The following is a 20009-nucleotide window of genomic DNA, read 5'->3' as shown; positions in this document are numbered from 1 at the left end:
GCCCACATCCCGGTTTTATGTGAAAAACTAAAAGAAAAATATTAATACTATTTAAATTAGGCATATTCTTTACTTTTGCCAATTAAATTTTTCTTACAATCAAATTATGAATTAGCAAAGTTTGGAAAGGTCATTACTTGAAATTCCTTGAATTTCTGGGGAAGATGAAATGCAAATACCATTTTAAAATCTTGTCATTTATCAAGACACCTAAATGATACACTAGGCTGAGCATTTTAAAAATTTATTTACAAAGTTGTGTACAACACGATGGAATAACATTTAGAATACCATATATATTCATTCATATATAAACAGACTTTTATAATAGAATGACACTTCTCGCCTTTTGAAAATTTTTTTTATATTTAAAATCTCCCAACGTCTCTATACATTTATTTCTCACATAAAACTGTGGAGAGTGAACCTTCAAAAAAAATGAAAGTTCAGAGCTCTAAATCTACTGAATTTGTTTTTTTCTTAAAAAAATAAAAACCCCAAAAGGAAAGTCAATAATTTTTATACAAATATGTACAAAGAATTTCCCTCCCATCCCCACGGTACTGCGAGCAGGCGCCGTCAGGGTACATTTTTGGAAAATTAGGTTTTCGGTTTTACCTGTACGGAAAGCTATTCCCGGCGGGCACGCAGTAAGAGTTTGCTCCCAACCTAGGTGTTCGCAAGAGGGTGGAAGCCGCGGAGGTCAGTGTTGAGGGGTCGGGGGGAGGAAATAGAGAAAAGGCCGAGTCCGGGATTGGGCAGGGGGGCCGGGACCGGGGCGGGGCGCCCAGCCAGGAAGTGCAGCCGCCGCCGGGGGCCGCCGCCGGGCCCAGCGTCCCCGCCACCTGCGCGTCCCTATTGTGCGGGCCACTTGGCTTGCGCTGCGGCGGCAGCGGCGGCGGCGGCCGAGGCTGCGGGCTGCAGGAACTGTCCAGAGAGCGGCACGCTCAGAATGGGCGCGATGGTGGCCGTCGTCCGGCTCAGTGACAGTGGCTGGTGCGCGGCCATGAGCGCTGCTGATTGCACGGTACCCGGCGGCCGCAGGAAGGACTGCGCCGCGCCGCCGCTCCCGCCACCCGCGGTGCCCCCAGTTACCCCAGCGCTCCCAGCGCCCGCCGTGGAGCCCCCAGGCGCCGGGGGCCCCCCTCCAATGATGTTCTCGATGCTGAACGACGGCCGCGCGCTCGGCTCAGACTTGATGAGCGACGCCGTGGAGCCCGCAGCTCCCGCCGTGCCCGCGGCGGCCGCGGCAGCTCCCAGGCTGTTGAGCTGCAGCTGCAGGCCGGGGCCAAGCTGAGAGCCGAAGGCGGCCGCTTTGCGGCCCAGGTCACCCGAGGGCAGAAGCGGCACGGCGGGCGGCAGCACGGGTGCCACCGGCGGCAGCGCGTACGGGTACTGGAGCGCCGCAGCCGCAGCCGCGGCAGCCGCGGCAGCCGGGTGCGAGTAGGCGCCCGCTGCGGCCGCGGGGTGAAGACCGTAGGGGCGGCCGTAGGGCCCCGCGGCGCCCGCAGCCGCCGCCAGGCTGTAGGCGCCGAAGCTCTGCATCATGAGCGCCGTCTGCTCGCGCAGGTGCTCCTGCTGGTGGCGCTTGAAGCGTTTCCGGCGCCGCAGGAAGCTGCCGTTGTCGAACATGTCCTCGGACTGCGGGTCCAGGGTCCAGTAGTTGCCCTTTCCCGGGTTGCCCGGCTCGCGGGGGATCTTAACGAAACAGTCGTTGAGCGAGAGGTTGTGGCGGATGCTGTTCTGCCAGGCGGGGAACTTCTCCCGGTAGTAGGGGAAGCGGTTGCTGATGAACTCGCAGATGCCGCTCAGGGTCAGTTTCTTCTGCGGGCTCTGCAGGATGGCCATGGTGATGAGCGCGATGTACGAGTAGGGCGGCTTCACCAGGCTGTTCTTGGGCTTGCTCGGGGCCAGGCCGCCCGCCGCACCGCTGCCCGACCCAGGCCCACCGCCGCTCCCGCCGCCCTCCTCGCCGCCAACGCCGCCCTTGCAGCCGTCGGCCTCAGACGCACCCGCCTCTCCCCCTGGCCCGGCCCCGGCTCCAGCCGCCTCCTTGGGCAATGCCAGGGGCTGCTGGTGCGGCGGCTGAGGCTGCCCATGGTGGGGAGCTGCCGGCGTCACCTCGTCCGCCTCGTCCAGGCGCAGCTCTGGCGGCCCCGAAGGGCTATCGCAGCCCGCGTCGCTGTCCTTCTCCTCCAGCCCGTCGTCGCCCTCGCCCACCACATCGATGTCCACGTCCTCGGCCGTCAGCACCGTCTGGCCGGACATGTCGCTAGCGCTGCCGCCGCCGGAGAGGGTCATCCCTCCGCGGGGTTGGTGGCGGCGGCGGGGAAGGAGCAGCAGGCGACGGGGGTCGTGGGAGCTGCCGCGGAGCTCAGGGAAAAGGGGCTTGGGCGCCCCCGAAAGATGTGGTACTGGGAGATGGGAAGGGGCAGTAGGTGGCTCGGGGCCCTCCCGGCTTGGCTCACACTCAGCGGCCCGGCATCGTGCGGCGGGCGCTGCGGTCCGCCCCCCGCGGCCGCGCTTCGCAAACTCCTGCTTTCTCTGGCGCTCGGTACTAGGTGCTCGCTGCCTCTCCCGGCCCCGGCGGCTTCTCCACGCCGCGCCCCCTCACTTCGCCTGCCTTCCTTGGCCTCTGGGCCGCGCGTGGGGAACAGGAGCTGTGCAGGCGGGCGCGGGACGCCGGGCGCCGAGCAGCTCAGGAGGGCGCGGACAGGGGCAACGAGGGGCGGGGGGTGTCAGGGACGCCGAAGCCCCAGTAGTCGAAAGTCCCGTTTTAAGGACTGGCCTGATAGATTACTTTCTACTTAAAGATCCAGCGGGAGGCGGGGCCACGTGACCGCGCGTGACGTCAGGGCAGCGGCTGAGCCGGCCAAACTCAAGTTGGTTCAGGGAATTGTCAACAAAGGGACGAGGGACCCGCAACTCTGAGCCTCACCGTGCGCCAGCATCCCGCGGGTCCCGAAGGCGTCCTGGCCTGCCCGGGGACCTCAGCCTAGGCTGAAGCCCAGTGTAGGGGTCGAGGGAGTCTGTGGGTGTGGGTGCGGTAGAGTGGGTGTGAGCGAGTGAGGGCGTGGGCCTGGGAGCGTCCGCGGGACCTGGCAGCTCAAGCTGTCCTGGCCTTTCCGCCCCCTCTGCCTTGCCCCTTATCCTTTTACCCAAACTCTTTGGGCAGGGACTGGGCAACAGAGAACGAGATTCCCACTCTATTTTTTTTAAAGAAAAACTTAGTAGCCTCTGTTTTGTTTTTTGGTTTTAATTCTTTTTAGCTTTAACGAGCAAGGGCTGCACTCCCGGCTCCGTTTTGAATTAGACTCCAGACGCCCCCCCCCCCCCCACACACACACACACACACACTGCCTCAGCGCTCATTCGGCGGAAACACCTACTGAAGGGAAGCGCTCCCCCTCCCCCCAAAGCCAGACCACCGGGGTCCGGCCTTCGCTTTCCTGGCTCGATGTGGGCATGTTTATATACATATATATATGTGTGTGTGTGTGTGTGTATATATATATATATATACACACACACACACACACATATAATGTATTTTTTTCTGCGCCGCCAGAACAGCATCAGCTGGGGTTCCCGGAGGTCAGAAAATGTCTATTGATTAATCTATTAGAATAGTTGCCGAGAGAAATAAAAACGACGTAATATAACAGGGAACCTATAAATAAAGAAGCCTAACTAGCTGCTGGGAGTTGTTAAACGACTTAGCATGTGAAAAAGTCGGAAATGAGGTGCTGGGGAAGGAGCCGGGATTGGCCGCGGCCTGGGTAAGTCAAGTGGGGCAGGGAAGAAAGCTTTCGGCCTTTAGATTAGACGCCGCGCGGGGGCTGGGATGGCAGAACAACGCTGGGAGCCGGAGGTGTGACTTCCCTTGCGGCGGAGCCCAGCCACCTGGGAGCGGGGTCGGCCTGGGGCATGCTGGCGGCCTAGGCTCTCAGTTGCTGCTAACTAACCTGGATTCTTTCCTCTTAGGACTTAGATAAACCCTCCAAGATTTAACTTCCTCGGAAACCATCAGAAAAGCGGGTGGAGGAGGAGGCGAGGATGCGGCCAGTGCACAGCGAGTTTCCCGGGCAAGGAAAGTCAGTGATGGTAGGAAACACTGGGGATTTAACTGGGATTGGGAAGGGGGACCGAAAACCGACGCCCAATGTATGGCATTGCTGGGGCGCGTTGACCTCGCACCTCCGAATAGTGCTTCTGACCCGGAGAATCTGCGGTGCGCCTCCTCTTCCCTCCGGTATTTTTAGGCCGCCTTAGAGCGAGCGGCAAGCGCCTACCGGGTGTGACCGGCTCCTAGAAACCCAGCCCAGTCTATCCGCTGAGGCCTGGGAGGGGAATGCCGGCCTCACCAGAGCTGAGAGCACAAGGGGAGGAGGTCCGAGAGGAAATAATTAGTGAAATATTTACAGAAGATAATAGGAAACTGATTTGATTCCTAATGGACAGTGGTGCTTCGGGTTCCCTCAGTCTGTAGTCTCTTTCACCTACGACCCCCTCTTTCTTTGGCCTAGACACACCAGAAAAAAAAAAAAAAAAAAAGCTAAAACCAAAATCCGTAAACTTACTTCATTATAGGCAGTGCGACACACAGATTGACTTTCATCTCCATAATTTCCTGGATATAACATTAGGTCATTGGATTCCCCACTCCGCAGGACGTTCCAGGTTGGGAATGGGCGGAGAGTAGGGGTAGTTACTCCATCCTGAGATGCCCGCGAAACTCCAAGGTTTTTTTTGTATTTAAATGATTCCCCGGTTGCACCTGACCCTAAAAATGCATCTCTGAGTTGATTTCCGCAGCTGCACCGCTTTGTGGCCCGCAGGCTCCGAACCGATTACGATGCCATCTAGACAGCCTCGGGTGAAACCGACCAGAGCGGCGAGCTGGCCACCCACTTCCCCCAGCTGCAGAGGTCGCGGCTGCAACTGTCTGAGCAACCCAGTCCTTACAAAAGGAAGGTCCGAAGGACAAAAACAAACAAAAAAAAAGGAAACCGAAATTTACAAATTCAGAAATATCTTTTGCTCAGCTTCGGTTGTCCAGCCCCAGAGGCAGTCCGCGGGCCGCTGGAAGAGGCTGGGCCGGCGAGGACAAGTGCACGTGTGTGTGCGCGCACAGGGGAGGGTGGCGGCTCCAGGGGCAGCCCTCCGCAATCTTCTTGAAGTAGCCTCTTAAATGAGCCTAATTTCGATTCCACTGCCCGCCAGGGTTGTCTCTCAGGCTCCCTCGGCGCTGCTGCTCGCTGCCTCTCACCCTCCCCCGGCCAAGACTTGTCCTGATCCGTCCATTCCCTGGTGTCTCATTGGAACCTCCCTGGGGGAAAGGGTGGGGGATGAACAACTCCCAGCCGCCAATTCCATTTGTTGCGCTTTTTTCCTTCGACACAATAAAAGTCAAATTAATTGATTCATACCATTAATTACGGCGCGTAGCGTGAAAAGCAACGCTTCCCCTCGGTTAGAGATCTATTGTGCTAATCTCTTGTTCAATCAGTGTTACCATCTGATGCTGGGTCTGGCCCTTACAGAAACTTTTCGACTCGATTAGCTAAATGATGAGACGTGCAGGACCGACTGGCTGCGGCCCCGACGTCCGGCGCCCGCGCCAACCCACTCGCTTAATATCGATTTCCAGTGCAAGCGGCGGATTTTCCCGCTGCCACTCTCGGCTGGGGAACCCGCCTTGGCTGTCCTTCTGGGCGGACAGTAGCGCCAGCGCAACCTTCCGGGGCGGGAAGGAGGCGAAGCAGCGGCTCAGGTGGGAAGGAGGAGGGTTCCCGCTGTCCTAGCCGCGGGACGCCGCCTGGGCGGAAGGGCCAGGGTGGGACCCCAACGCGGTGCAGGGACCCGCCGTAGGCCAGCTAGATTCCAGGCTAAGTAAATCTTGTTTGTCGAATAATTGCATTTTGCAGCTAAAAGCCCACAGGTCGTCAGTTAACGCCAAACTTTTAGGACAGAGAGATGGAAGAAGCGAGACAGATACAGAAAGTGACACACTAGTGGGGGAAAGAAAAATGTGATAGAGGAAACGGAAATATTGGGAGGGGGAGAAAAGTGAAATGTGGATAAATATTTTCTGAGTCGCAGAGGTTACTGGGGGAGGCAGAAAGAGGGAGGGGTACACACATACTACGAATGAAAGTGACTACTTGGGGCACAACAAGCAAACTTCCCAGGAGGGATTTAAAGAAGATGGAAGCCAGCTGTCTCACCTGTTCAAATGTTTGAAACGTTTCAGCCAAAGGATAATGGAATGAGGCTCCCTCGATTTCTCCTGGGGCGGGCCGAGTCGGTGGTACCCAGCTGGGGAAGCCACCGGGACGCGGGCCGTCGGGGGCGGAGGTTGGTGATGGTGGTGAAGGGGACCGAGGTTCTAGCAACAGGAAACAAGAAAGTGAAGTCCGGATCGATTGGAAGGAAATTGAGACATCTCGGGGGAGGGGAGATTTAGTGTGTGCGTTCCGGGGGGTGAGATGGGGTGGGGGGAAGTGGATGGAACAATTTATGACGGTGAAGGGGAAATTAATTACAACTCAACTTGCGTTCTTAAATGGTCAACACGGGAGGAGGGTCACCCGCAGAATGTGCGGGGTGAGGAAATGGCCCACCTACCCCTCACCAGGACGGAGCAAACCCAGATGCCCTTTTCCTCCTCCTTTAAGTCAGAGACTATGCCAACGGCTTGAATAAATCGATGGCCCGAAGTAAGAATAATGACTCGGGTGCACTTTTCTTAGAATCCGGGGAGATGGGACCAGGTTCTGCGCAGTGAGGGGCGCGTAGCGCGTCCCCCACCGAGAGCAACCACGGTCTATTGCAGGGAAAACAAAATGTGGGTGGAGCCCATTTGGAATATACCCCTCCTTCCTACCCACCTCCCCACCAAGAACCCAAATCGGCTTCTTCTTGACAATCTTCATAGATTTGTTAAACTGTTATCAGCCTCTGCCTGGATGACCGCCACTGAGGGACGTGGGAAAGGCTGAGATGATACTACGGTCCCCAACCCACCCAGATTATTTTTATTTTCAAATGAGTGGAATTTTCAATTCACTTCCCACCGCTCTTTTATCTCTCCAGATCTCTTCGGAGTAGGGGGAAAGGGCTAATTTAACGTTCTTGTTTGGATTTGCATCTCAAAACTTCATTTATTTTCAAGGTGTCTGCCACTCAGGGCCCATCTGAAGAAGTGCCTGTAAATGGCGAGAGACCAAAGGGAAAAGAGGAGAGAGAGAGAGAGAGAGAGAGAGAGAGAGAGAGAGAGAGAGAGAGAGAGAGAGAGAGAATGGTTTCGAATTTATTTATATTGGATATGTATAAACATCCATTCTGTAAAAGGCAACACGTTTAATTAACGATGAGAGAGCAGTTAGGGGCAGAAAGCTAGTAAAATTGTGTGATAAATTTATGGCATTGTTAGCGTGCTTTTAATTATGGCTATTATGTTAATTATTTCACATTAGCATGGAGTTATCAGCAGCATGTCAGATTTAATCAAAACGAGCCTTTCTCTCGAAAATTGTTCTTTTCATCCGCGAGGAGAAAGGTCCTGGGCAGGATCGGGGCTTAAAAATGATTTGGCATTGAAAGCTCGCGTCTTTCCGACATGGTTTGGCGCGAAGCACCCGGGCCGGGCTGTCCGCTGGGTCCCTCCAGGCTACCGCATCTCGCGGAGGAGCCCAGGGCTGGGTTTTTAGGAATTCACCGTTTTCACCCCCTTTGGAGCCGACACTTCATCATATGGGATCATTCTGTCAAACAATATGATACTGCTCATTTTTATCTGTTCCGCTTTACAAAATCCCCTTTCAGCCCGCTGAGGAGCAACAAAAAACTCGGAGCAGCGCGGCGGCCCCCGGCCTCCACGGCCTCCACGGCCTCCCCGGCGCGCCAAAGAGAAAGGCGAGAAGGGCTGAGGAAAGCAGGCAGCGGGTGCGCGCCCCTCGCCGCCCGAGGGAACGCGGCCTGCCGGGGTCGCGCGCCCAGGTGGCGGGTCCTCGGGTGTGGCCCTGGAGAGACACGCCTCTCCCAGTCCCGCTCCCGCCGTGGGCCTCCCTTCTAGCTCAGGGCGCAAGCGCCCTTCTCTCCCCGCGAGCGAATCGCCCACCCAGGTCACATCGATTTCTTAATCACTGCCGATCGATTTATTGGGAGCAAACAAATAGCCCATTTTGGAAACGTTTCAATCGTTGGCTTGATGGTTGGGGCGCTGCCGCGGGAGGGCGCGCAGGGCCAAGGGGCGCGCGGGAAGGGGCTTGTGGGGAAAAAGGGAGTACCAAGGCCCAGCGCCACTCGCCGCGAGAGCCTCGTGATTGCACGCGAGGGCCTCCCGCCACGGGTCCCCTTGCACTTCGATCTCCCGCCACGCCCAGGCCTCTTTGAGGGTTCAGCACCCTCTGGCCGCAGGGCTGGCAGGAGCTCAGCGCCCAGCCCTTCCACCTTGTCACGTCCAGGCAAGTTCCACCGGGTTTCTGATTCCTTTGTAAAGTTACCCCTCAGGCCACAGAGAGAGAGCCTGAGTCCAGCCCCCGGGACCCTCTCAGGCCCTGGACTGCTCGGGCCCACCTCGCTAGCCTTCCGGCTCAGGCCCGCGGACGCTGCTGCCTCATCGCCCCTGGGCCTGGGACGGCCTTACTGCACAAGACCACTCAGGCCCCCGCCCTTCCCGGGACTGGGATGTAGACCGGCCAGCTGTTGCCTTATTTTTAGCGCCATTCCATTCGCGTGGTTATATTTAACTCAATCCACTCCGAGGAGGTCGCTCGAACGTCGAATTCTCTACATCGCAGCTTGGGCCTGTCCGCCTTGCCTACGGGCAGTCTCTCAGGGGCATATTGGAAAAACCCCTCCTTAAGAATCTTTGACATCTCCGGAGCTTGGCTAGAAGAGGTTGAGAGGTCTTGTTCTAGGAGCGGTCGCTATCGCCCCTAAATGCACATTGCGTAGAGGTTCAGTCTTGTATGGGGGAGGGGAGTATGGAGGAGGATTCAGACGCAGGGGAAGGATTGAGTCCATTTCCCACTTATTCATGACCCAGAGCATCCAGGTGACCTCTTATAACTCTGCCCTTCAGAAAGTTTATGCTTTTTGTGTTCATGCAGGAATCCTGTCTCCTCCCTACTCCCAAACACACCCAACAGGATACTTAAATTTGAATAGTATGTTGGCTCCTCAGTTCAAGCCCAGTCAAATCCTGGCGAAAAGACCCACTTGGATAACATATGAAAACACTATTGTAACACACACTTTATTCACGTAGAAGGTGAAACTGAATTTGTAAACAATGCAAAAGCCATGTACTAAAGGTACACACTAAAGGTGACATGACCTGGGATATCAAAATGCTTTTTAAATCAAAATTTTTCTCTTAACAGTTAAAAAAAAAATGACTTTCTTAACCTTGGGTCCAAAGTGGGTATTTCTGGCTGCCTCTTTTGGTAGATCTCCCTACACTGTATGGGAGAAGGATGGAAATCATACTCAGCTGAATTCAGGGGGAGAGAATATATAAGTATGTATATTATATATTCATTAATCATTTATTCCTTTATGGATAGTACTTTGTTGAACAGTTCTAGACTCCGGAAAGTGCTAGGGAGGAAAAGAATTAAACTCAAGGGTCCAGGGTGATAAGTACTATGGTAGAGGGAAAGAGTACTAAGAAGGGCCTTCTCAGGGGGTGGGGAATGAGAAAGTGTGAAGCTTTCCAGTAGAGAAGATAATACTGACCAGTTAGCTCTGACTTTAAGGGTATTCAGGGAAGATTAGGGAGAAGTAAATTAGAACCTGAAATACTTTGGGAAAACAAAGTACTAAAATACCTAAGTGTACTTCTGGACAGCCAGAAGGTAATTGATTTCAAGGAAAATGGGGACTTGAGTGTGACAAGGAAACAGATGAGAGTTGGAAGAAGGGAGAAGGTGCACTATAAACATAGAACTTTGTTTAGAAATTTTAAGTCCAGTATAACTCCTTTTAGATTACATGGAAGGGCTTTGAATAATACGTGGGAGAACTTTAAAAGGAAACATAGATAAAAGGACAAGATCCTAAGGAAGAAACTGACAGGGAGAGATTATTGAAAAGACTGGTTGGTGAACCCAACTACTTTTCTAACCTTATCACATTACTTCATCAAGGGCCAGGCCCTGGAACCATAGGCATAAATAAGAAGGTAGGCTCCACCCTTAGAATGTTAACTCCACAAGGGCAGGCATTTTGTTCTGTTTTGTTCACTGTTTGTATTCCTAGCCTCTAGCCAGGCACTGCGGGTTGTGGTGGGGAGATAGTCAATAACGTTCAGTGACAATCGGTAAGACACAGCCCCACTCTGATGGGGCTTATTCAAGAAAGCCTAGTCAAAATGTTAGTGTGATGAATTAGAATGTTACAGGGGTGCAGAGTAAACATACCTAACTATGCCTGGAAAAAAGGAGTGTATAAGAAGGTTTCCCAAAGGAAAGAATGCCTGAGTTGTCTTGAGTGATGAGTAACTGCTGTTAGGTAGATGAAGAGAGAACCAGCGTTCTCGGAAGAAAACACAATATGAGCAAAGATACAGGGGCAAGACTCGAGGAGCAGCGTATAGTTTAAGTTGACTGACACAGGAGGTAGGGGAGTGGCTGGAGTTGATACTGGAGAGGTAGACAAGAGTGAAATCATGACGATTCTTGAGTATTAGGCAAAAGAGCCAGAAGTTGATAAGGAGCCATGAAAGGGTTTTAACTTCATGGTTGGCACGATCAGAGTAAAATTTTTGAACGATCTGTTGGGGGCATGTGAAGGTTAACCAGAGGGAAGAAGACTGGAGGTAGTAAAGAGACTCAGTGATCTCAGTAAGAGGGGATGAAGCTGTGACAAATGATTGGCACTGGGACTAGAGAAGAGGGGATGAATTGGAGAAGGATTTAGGAGGTCAAATCAATAGGACTCAGTTGTCTAATCCATAAGGGGGGAGTTCACAATAACTCCCAGATATAAAATTTGGGTGCCTGAAGGAAATGTTAGTGTTGAAAAGGAGAATACAGATGAAGGAACACTCTAGTCTCTCGCTCCTCAGTCATCTACTACCCAAGTTATTTCCTTAAATATCAGTCAGACTATACCCGTCACTTCCCTAATCAAAAATTCCAATTTTTAGAGAAGAAAAATCCAAACTCTTTAGGAAAATATGTCGGGTGTGCCATGATCTGGCTCCAACTTACCTGGTAGCTTCATTGGCACTCCATGCTCCAGCCCCAGGGGACTGTATTCTATTCCCAGGACACACTATGGACCCCCATCGGATACCAGTTGTCTGGCCTTAAGCAAATTCTTTAGACTCTTTGTGCTTTACCTCATCTGTAAAATGGGAATAATAACAGTACCTTCCTTATGGGGTTGTCAGAAGGATTAAATACACCCAAAACATTTAAAACAGGGTTGGACACATGTGAAAGACCACTTCAACAATTTTCTTTAAATGAACTGTGCCTTTGCAATGCATTTTCATGTTTTCTGATTGAGAGACATCATGCCAGCCTTCCAGGAGTTTTCATTTAGGTTGTGAAGAATGAGCGAGGCAGACATTGCAAGCCCTTGAAGGTAGAGATTGAGAGGCTTAGGTTATTATTGTTTGTATCCTGAAAGTGACTATTACACAATTTTTGAGCAGGGAAGTGATATGACTATATATGTGTTTTACCAATATCACTCTATATTCAGTGTAGAGAATGGACTGAAAGGAGATGAGTTCAGTTTTACACATACTGAATTGGAGGTGCTGGTGGAATTTTTGAGCAGAGATAATTAGTAGAAGTTCAGAGACTAGGGCAGTGCTATCTAATGGAAATGTGAGCCATATATGTACTTTTAAATGTCTAATAGGTACATTTAAAAAAGTAAACAGAAACAGATATTTTGGTTTTAATGATATTTTATTAACCCAATATACCTAAAAATACTGTCATTTCAGCATGCGATGTATATAAAAATCACTGAGATATTTTTCTCATTCACTTTCTCCGGCCCACGTCTTTGAAATGTATTTGATCATTACAGCCGTCTCAGTTTGAACTAGCTATATTCCCAGTGCTCCATAGCACATGTGGCTTAAGGACTATCATGTTGAACAGCTCAGATCTAGAGCTTAAGAGAGAAATCAGGACTTGGGATTTAGTAAAGATTTGGGAGTCATCAGCTTTCAAGCGTGATAGTTCAAGCAATGGGAGGGTGTAAGCTCAGCAAATGGGAGTGTGTGGGATGAGAAAAAGGCCATGGGAATGTCAAAAGTGGGAGAAAGAATATCAGACATGGGAGAAAGAAGAGCCCATAAAAAAAAAAAAAAAGTGAGAAACCAAATAAAGCGTAAATTGGGAGCGAGTACTGTCATGGAGAGCAAGGAGGAGGGAATTTTGAGAAGATAAGAGTCGTCAACAAAGTCAGGTGTTTCTGAGATGTATTTTTATTATGTGCAATTGCTATGTAGACATTATTATAAGGGTTTGGCCACCTATGAGGAATTATTTAAATATAAATAGACTGCTTGTTCAAATTCTGGTGAGGCAATTGTTGAGAGTAGATAGCATTTCTTTATTCTGTGCATAGTTGCAAATCTTATTGTTTGATTCCATTAAAGTATGTGTATTGCTTCTTTCTATGAACTTGTGCTACAGTCACAGAGGGCAAGTATTCATTGCTACTTGCCTGGAACAGTTGCAGTTTAAGCCTACTTTTTAAGTATAATTATATCTAGGGCCTATTTTATTCTCAGAAATGTCGCAGCTTGGATAATAAATTGTTTGCTCACCCATCACGCAGTAGATGGAACTTTTAACACGTAGAGCATATGCAGAAGCTGCCCGTCAGGTTTTCTGTTGATGGACAGGAAGTGCTTGAAACAAATACAGGTGCCACTTACTATAGTTTTAGTTGCCTCCCAGTTAGATCAGGGCTTCTCTTTGCACTTTCCTGAGGTGTTCTGAAGGGAAATTGAAGCAGCATAACTTGCCAAGTAACACTGTGATGGAATCTTCTTTGTGACCCAAAATAAATCTATACATTTCTATCCCATCCACAGCCCCAGGATGGTGAAAGTGATTTATTAAATACATGCTATGTGCCAGGGGCTCTGCTATGTAATTAGCATGTATTTATTTAATCATTACAACAATCTTCTGAGGGAGGGACTATAATTATTCCCATTTTAGAAATGAGGTAGGTCACTCAGCCAGGATTTGAATGCAGTTTGGCTTCAGAGCACACACTCTTAACCAACACATTGCACTGCTGTGTGATATCTTTCTTATCACCTGCTCCTTCTTTCCCTTCCTCATCCCCACTAGCTTTCTCACTCGCACCCACAACTGAATTAAACCTTTCAATCTAGGCATGTTGATGAAATGCCTCGATAATTTTAATGTTAATTATTTGAATTATGGAAGATGATGTACAAAGAACAGATTTTTACTGTCTAGTCATTATTGCAGAGTTTGATATTTTATTCTTTTATGGGATGGATACATGTCAACCATTTTTTGCTATTTTCTTTTAAAAGGGGCCACAGTACTTTTTTGATAACTGATTTTGAGAGCCTCTCAGAACAAGCAGTCTTTAGGAAAACATTAATATAGAATTTTTAACAACTACCTCCAAGGGTTATCTATTACTGCTAATACATTATCCTCAAACTTAGCAACTTAAAATAATAAATACGTATTTTCTCATAGTTTCTGTGGACCAGGAATTCAGAAGGGGCATATCTTAGTGATTCTTGTTCACTAGCTCCCCTGAGGCTACAGACAAGCTGCTGGCTGCAGCTGCATTCATCTGAAGACTTAACTGGCGGTGCTCACTCACATGGCTGTTTGCAGGAGGCTTAGTTCCTTGCCACCTACGCCTCTCCAGATGATGGCTTAAGTGTCCTTATGACACGGCTGCTGGCTTCCCAGAGCAAGTGATATAAGAGGAAAAGCAAGACAGAAGCCTCAAGGTCTTTGAAGAACTAGCCTCATTACATGCAATCACTTCTGCTGAGTATGTTGGCAACACAGAACAACCCAGATGCAATGCAGGTGTACACTGTATAAGGATGTGAATGCCAAAAGGTGGGGATCATTGGGGGCCATCTTGGAGACTGGCTACCACAGTCCCCGTTCTGGCCCCCTATGACTCATGTTGCTCCCACATGCTCGATGTACTCGCTTCCTCCCAAGGTTCCTAAAAGTCTCATTCCAGTATCACCTCAAAGTTCAGAATCTCATCATATAAATCAAACTTAGGTGTAAATGAGACTTTTCAGATGTAGTTCTACAAGTATAGCTCCTTGAATACAGTTCTTGATCTGAAGGCCTGTGAACGAAAGAGACAAATTATCTTCCTCCACACACACCTGGCATATAATGGTAGGCTAGGCAGAGGATGACTGCTATAGACAGTCCTATTCAAAAAAGTGGAATGGGTATCACACAAGAGTAACTGGTCCAGAGCAGTTCTGAAATCCAGTTAGGCACTGGTTGGCATTTCCTTGATTAGGGCTCAGTGCCGGAGAATAATTCTCTGTGGCTCCACCTTCATTCTTTTTCCCACCCTCCGGGTCATCCTTCCATTCTCATGAAGGATAGCACATATTTGCAGCTTAGTAGTTTTCTTAGCCTGCTTCCTGCTTGTAGAAATTTGGGAGATTCAAAGACCTCTTTTCATTTTGTACTGTTTATGTCCCTTTTAGTCCCATCCAGTGATGTTTCTGCCAATAGAAGTCTCTTCTGCTAATCTAATTCTCCAGGTATCTCCTGCTATGCTCGTGGCCATGTATGTTGATGGAAAGGAACCCCATTCCAGCTCCTGGTGGTGGTGGTGGTGGGGGGATTGGCCAAAAAAAATAATACTTTTCCGTTCACCTTCTAAGTTCTTCGAGTTGGGCTTATAATCAAATTAACAGAGACACATTAACAGAAAATCAAATTTTAATGCGTGCTCATGGGAAATTCACATAAGCATGAAAATTCCAAAGACAGTGAGGCAAAATTGGATATATATGTCATTTTGGAAAAAGGAAAAATGGGGGGAACGGGATCTTAGATTTCCAAAGTGAGTGTGACTGATTTACAGGTAATTGAGGAAAAGCAGAACACATCTGGCAGGTAAATTTTTGCTAGGCAAGCCAGGAAACAATGGGACACAGGGGGTGACCCAGCTATCAGGCCCCTGCCTGGAGCCCTCCCATCCACCAAACACAATTTAAATTAGGCTAAGGCAAACATCTTAAGATTTCCTTCCTGAAACAGACCTTTCCATCTGAATCTCTTAGGCAGGGAAGGGGGGTGGGGTCAAACATTCTGAGTGTTTTGTTTCTTAATAACCAGTTTAAAAATCAATACCCCAAAAGGCAGCTTTAGGGTGACAAAATGTTGGTCCTCTTCAGGGTGACACTTGATTGATTTAATCCAGCTGCGATGGTTTCATCCACCTTGCCAAAGATTGATTAAGATATAATCAAGTGATACCATTCTGTCCAGTGAGAAAGAAGAGGAAGATTGTGTCTAGGGTTTCTAAGAAAGGTTTTCGTTGCTGACAAAAAGATCTCCAAGGAAGAAAGAGTTCCTCTTCTACTGGACATTGTTATGTCTGTGTCATATTCATAGTTGTCATCTTTTGACCTTGAGGCTAGAAGAGGAAAACAATGGGAAGCCCTTAGGTACTTACTTCATTATGTAATTGAGCAACTGAATTCACCAATGCCAGAAAAACAAATTATTTTTAAACCACTTGTTAGTTGTGGTCATGAATTTAAAGTGAAACCCAGTCATCATGACTGTGGTTTTTTTGGTTGTTTTTGGGTGTTTTTTTTTTTTGGTGAATTGCTCAGGTGAAAGCTGGAGAAAATGGTGGATAATGGGCTACAAGCAGGTACATGTATATGACTATGTGTTTGACAAGTACAGTGGGTATACTTTACAAAGAAGTGATTGATTATTATAATCATGAATCTCTCTTTCCTCTCACCTCACCCCTTTCCTATGACCCTACTCCTCTCTCCTATTCCTTTCTCTATTCCTTATCCTGTTTTTCCTTTCCCTTTCTCCTCTTCCTCCTACACAGTTCGCTTTCTGATTCTCAGTCTTCTTTGAGCTACCATTTATTTGTACGCATTGTCTTATTCAATCCTTATAGCAACCTTGTCTAGTAGGTACTGATTAACGTTCCCATTTTTCAGTTGAGAGGTTAGATTAAGCAATTTGTTCATGATAATACAGCTAAACAGCAGCCAAACAGGCATCCAACCCAAGCCTAGTGATTCCAAAGTCTGTGCTTTAACCGCTATGTGGAGTTAAAGGAACTCTTCTAAAAAAGACAATTTGCTAGCTCTCAGTGTTAAACTAGCTGACTTCACATATCTACTTCATAGAGATAGATAAATAGAAATCTATGGTCAAAGCCTCTAATTCTTGTGGGAGCCAATATTGTAACTTGGAAATAATCAAAATTTAAGTGTTTACTTTCCTTTAAAACCAAGGTAATAAAACCCGGAATGCTTAAAACGAGATCAAAATTCTAATTTCTCTAGTCAGTTCCAGCCTATTAAATTAGCTGGTGTCCCAGAGATCTGATTTCTTTGCCACCACTGAGGTAGCTAGACAAGAGGAAAATTTCAGTCCCAGATCCTATCTCTCACACCCTACCTATAATGAATTGCTAAAAGGGTGGCAACCACCTCTGATACTTATCTTTTTTCCTAGAATGTTATACCAAACTCTGGCCTCGAGAGTGTTTTATGAGGTGTAAGGAAATGAGTTTTTGTGTATTAGCTTAGATGACTTTACTTTGAGTGTTCTGATAAAGTTGTTTAAAGGGAGTCATATTTAGTCGTGACATATATCTTTCCTTTTTAGAAATAGGAAACTGGTCTCAAAAAAGTCAAGGAATTCAATTTTATTTTTTAACACAGTGCCTTAAAGAGGAAACTGTTTTCTTTGTGCTCTGGTTTGGGTGTTGTTTATAGAAAGTGACATTTACTTTGGAGATGGGCAGTCCTCTTGTCCTCTTTTATATCAGTGGTGATAACTCTCAAAGAGCCCTGATGCCCCAGGGCATTTACAGTTTTTGAATATTCACACCTATTTATTTAAAAGACTTAGAGGAAAACTGCTTTCCTTACTCTTTTATTAGGTTAATGTCATTTACATACCAACTGGAATTGTTTATGTAGGGGATTTTGACTGTGGTATTGTTTACCTAAGGAAGAAAACTTGGTAGCAATCTTGTCATGCAATATTTATAGTCTGCAAGCTGTATATATTTGGGGAATCTTGCTAAAATATTGCATGCATGACAGGAAATTTCAATAAGCACGTTTAAATGAATTCTAAGAAACCAGACAGAAAGGAAATATGCCTCTCTGGTTCCGAAACATTTATCTCCTTGGGTAGAAAAGGGTAGGGGTGAGCCTTTGAATGATAGATGGTTCAAAAGAAAAATGCACATTAATCTGTAGTTGAATGTGTTCCCTAAAATGTCTTAATTGCTTTTATGCCATGTAAATAAATAATATTCAGAGGATGTCAATTAATACCTTAAGAAATGACTTTTCTAATATAAGTAAAGGCTCCTACTTCAAATAATATTTGTACAGCACTACAAATAATTTTCAGCCAAGACTTAGGAAACCTGCAGTTGGTAAACCTGAATTTACCAACTGTAAAGGTAGGAACATTTTTGTTTTGTTTTGTTCTAGCAGGAGGCTAATCCTTGCCCTAGGTATTCACATGTTATTTTACAAAGGAAGGAAGGATCAAGTCTTCCAGGGAGGGGACAGAGGATCTCGGACTGCTGAATCTTAATTGGTAATTACACTTCTTTAAAGCTAGGAGCTGAACTTCAAGATGAACTCAGCATACTCTTAGTTTTATTTCTGAACAGAATATTTTATGTGGTACATAGAGAGCTTAAAAAAGGTTTGTCTTAAATGAACAATTTTCTGATTAAAAGCAAATGTATCTGGTCATAATGCTTTCTCGTCTTCCTTCATATGATTAAAACAAAAATCTGTGAGCTGACTAACATTTAGAAGTTTTAATATTGAATTTTATCTCATTGATAAAACTCAGCTTATTTTCTCTTTCTTGAACCTACCAGTGACCTAGCTCCCTTACTTCTCCTCAACATATGAAGATTCTGTGGTATTTTTATCTGACTCATGATAAGAAATATATGTTTCAGTATATAAATGTATGTAACTAGGCCATACATACATGATACACATATTTCATAGAACAAGATTTACACTGTGTTGTACCTATGATTTTTTTTTTCCTATTTAGGAATAAAAATGCTAATCACGACTCACAAAATCGATTTCATGGCCCACTAATGAGTTGTACCAACCCTTTGATAAAACGTTATCTAGATTCTAGCTAAATAACAGAATTGACCAAGCACATTCTTTTTGACTTTTCAGGATTCTGAAGCCAGCTAAAATCATGTCAAAGCTTTACATTGTCCTCCATGTTTTCCTCTCAGCATTTAGTTCCTACTTACATTATATTCAGACCTGGGATTTTACATATTGTAAGATGGAAAGGCGATTTTTATCACCGCTAGCTTCAGGAGTGGAGGAAGTTACAGCCAGGAAGTGTCTCACTGAGTAACCTGTTAAGGAATGAAACAGCTGTGATTGGGTATGGCTATCAGATCCTTGCTGGGAACACTTTCAACCTGTTAGAGTTGTTTTTTGTTATCGATATACACACCTCATGTGATAGGTGAATAGAGCCTTGCTATTTAAGCACTGAGTGCAACTATTTAAAAGAAATCCTTTTACAAAATTCACAAATTTTCTAAAATTCAAAAATCCTTTTGTATCATAGGGAATAATACTGGAATATCAACTCCAGGAAGCCAGGGATTTTTGTCCATTTATTCACTGATACATCACTGGCCCCTAGAAAAATGCACATTTTTCTGGAACACTACCTGGAACAAACTGATGCTAAATACATATTTGTTCAGTAAATCTAAACATAGTATTTCCTAAAGATTTCCCCAGTTGGGGTATACCTGTATACCCCATATAGCATGGATGGTTACACACAGGTTGCTGGTCAGCGTTCCTTATTATCACATTTTCTATAACACCCTTTGAGCAAGATCACATTTGAAAAATAACCTCAGTGTAGTTTATGGCATGTTTACATGCCTCAGTGTAGTTTAATGAAGCTGTTTACAAAACAAAGATATAAAAAATAACCTCATTAACGTAAAAGTGTTGCTTTAAGTGAAGCAAACGATGTCAGGGAAAGAACAAATAGTAGGAGACAAAAAATATTCTAATATGGATAATAATATCAACAATTTTTTAAGTGCTTAATAGCTAAGTAGGGAGGGAGAATTACTGTTATTCAGTTCTCACATCTCTGAGCAGTAGATACTATTTCTGGTTTCTTTTTTAAAAAATTGAGGCTTAGAGGGCTTAAGTAAAGTGCTCAAGGCTACACAACTAGTAAACAGTTAAACTGGAATTCGAACCCAGGTTCAATACTTTAACCATTACAACATTTGAGACTGAAGCTTATTAAGACACGAAAGTCAACTTAAGCACTTCAGTTTGAAATGCATGTTTGGCATCATTTCATACATTCATTTAAACGAATTGAGAACCTACTGTACTACGATACAGCAGGTATTAGGTCTAAGTGTAACCACACAGATGTGGTCCCCCCTAGTATCATGACCGTAGAATCTGATGGAGCAGACCAATGATAGACAAGTTAAGAAACATTTAAAAAAGTACAACATGTGATAAAGGAGGAAACACTGTTATGATAGAAAATAATAGCCGAGACACCTAGGGTGACTTATTTTAAGATAGAGTTTCCTGGTCGGTCTTTTAAGTTCTGGAGGATGAGCACCTAGTCTTTCTAAGAGCACAGGGTAGATGGTGGGTGGTGAGGAGGGTGAGAGGGTGGGGCCCTGTGTTCCTGGTAGCATAATGGCGAGGCAAAAGCCCTGAAGCAAAAAAA

At 46.8% G+C, this 20009-nt stretch overlaps 1 protein-coding gene across 1 annotated transcript; it reads right to left on the bottom strand.

The window, feature by feature from the left end:
• Window positions 1-228: 228 nt before the first annotated feature.
• Window positions 229-2962, bottom strand: FOXD3 (forkhead box D3). Its single transcript, XM_019731460.3, has one exon. It carries the CDS (start codon window positions 2299-2301, stop codon window positions 856-858), a length of 1446 nt encoding a protein of 481 aa, XP_019587019.1. The 5' UTR covers window positions 2302-2962; the 3' UTR covers window positions 229-855.
• Window positions 2963-20009: the final 17047 nt, after the last annotated feature.

This window comes from Rhinolophus sinicus, chromosome 14 (genome assembly GCF_057876585.1).
Source record: "Rhinolophus sinicus isolate RSI-liver-muscle chromosome 14, RSI-T2T, whole genome shotgun sequence".
Classification (NCBI taxonomy): Eukaryota; Metazoa; Chordata; class Mammalia; order Chiroptera; family Rhinolophidae; genus Rhinolophus; species Rhinolophus sinicus.
The sequence above is the reverse complement of the archived record's forward strand: the minus strand, read 5'-3'. Positions and strand labels throughout refer to the sequence as shown.

Coding starts and splice junctions, on each gene's coding strand:
- FOXD3 (XM_019731460.3), bottom strand. CDS start 2,301: ATGACCCTCTCCGGCGGCGGCAGCGCTAGCGACATGTCCGGCCAGACG.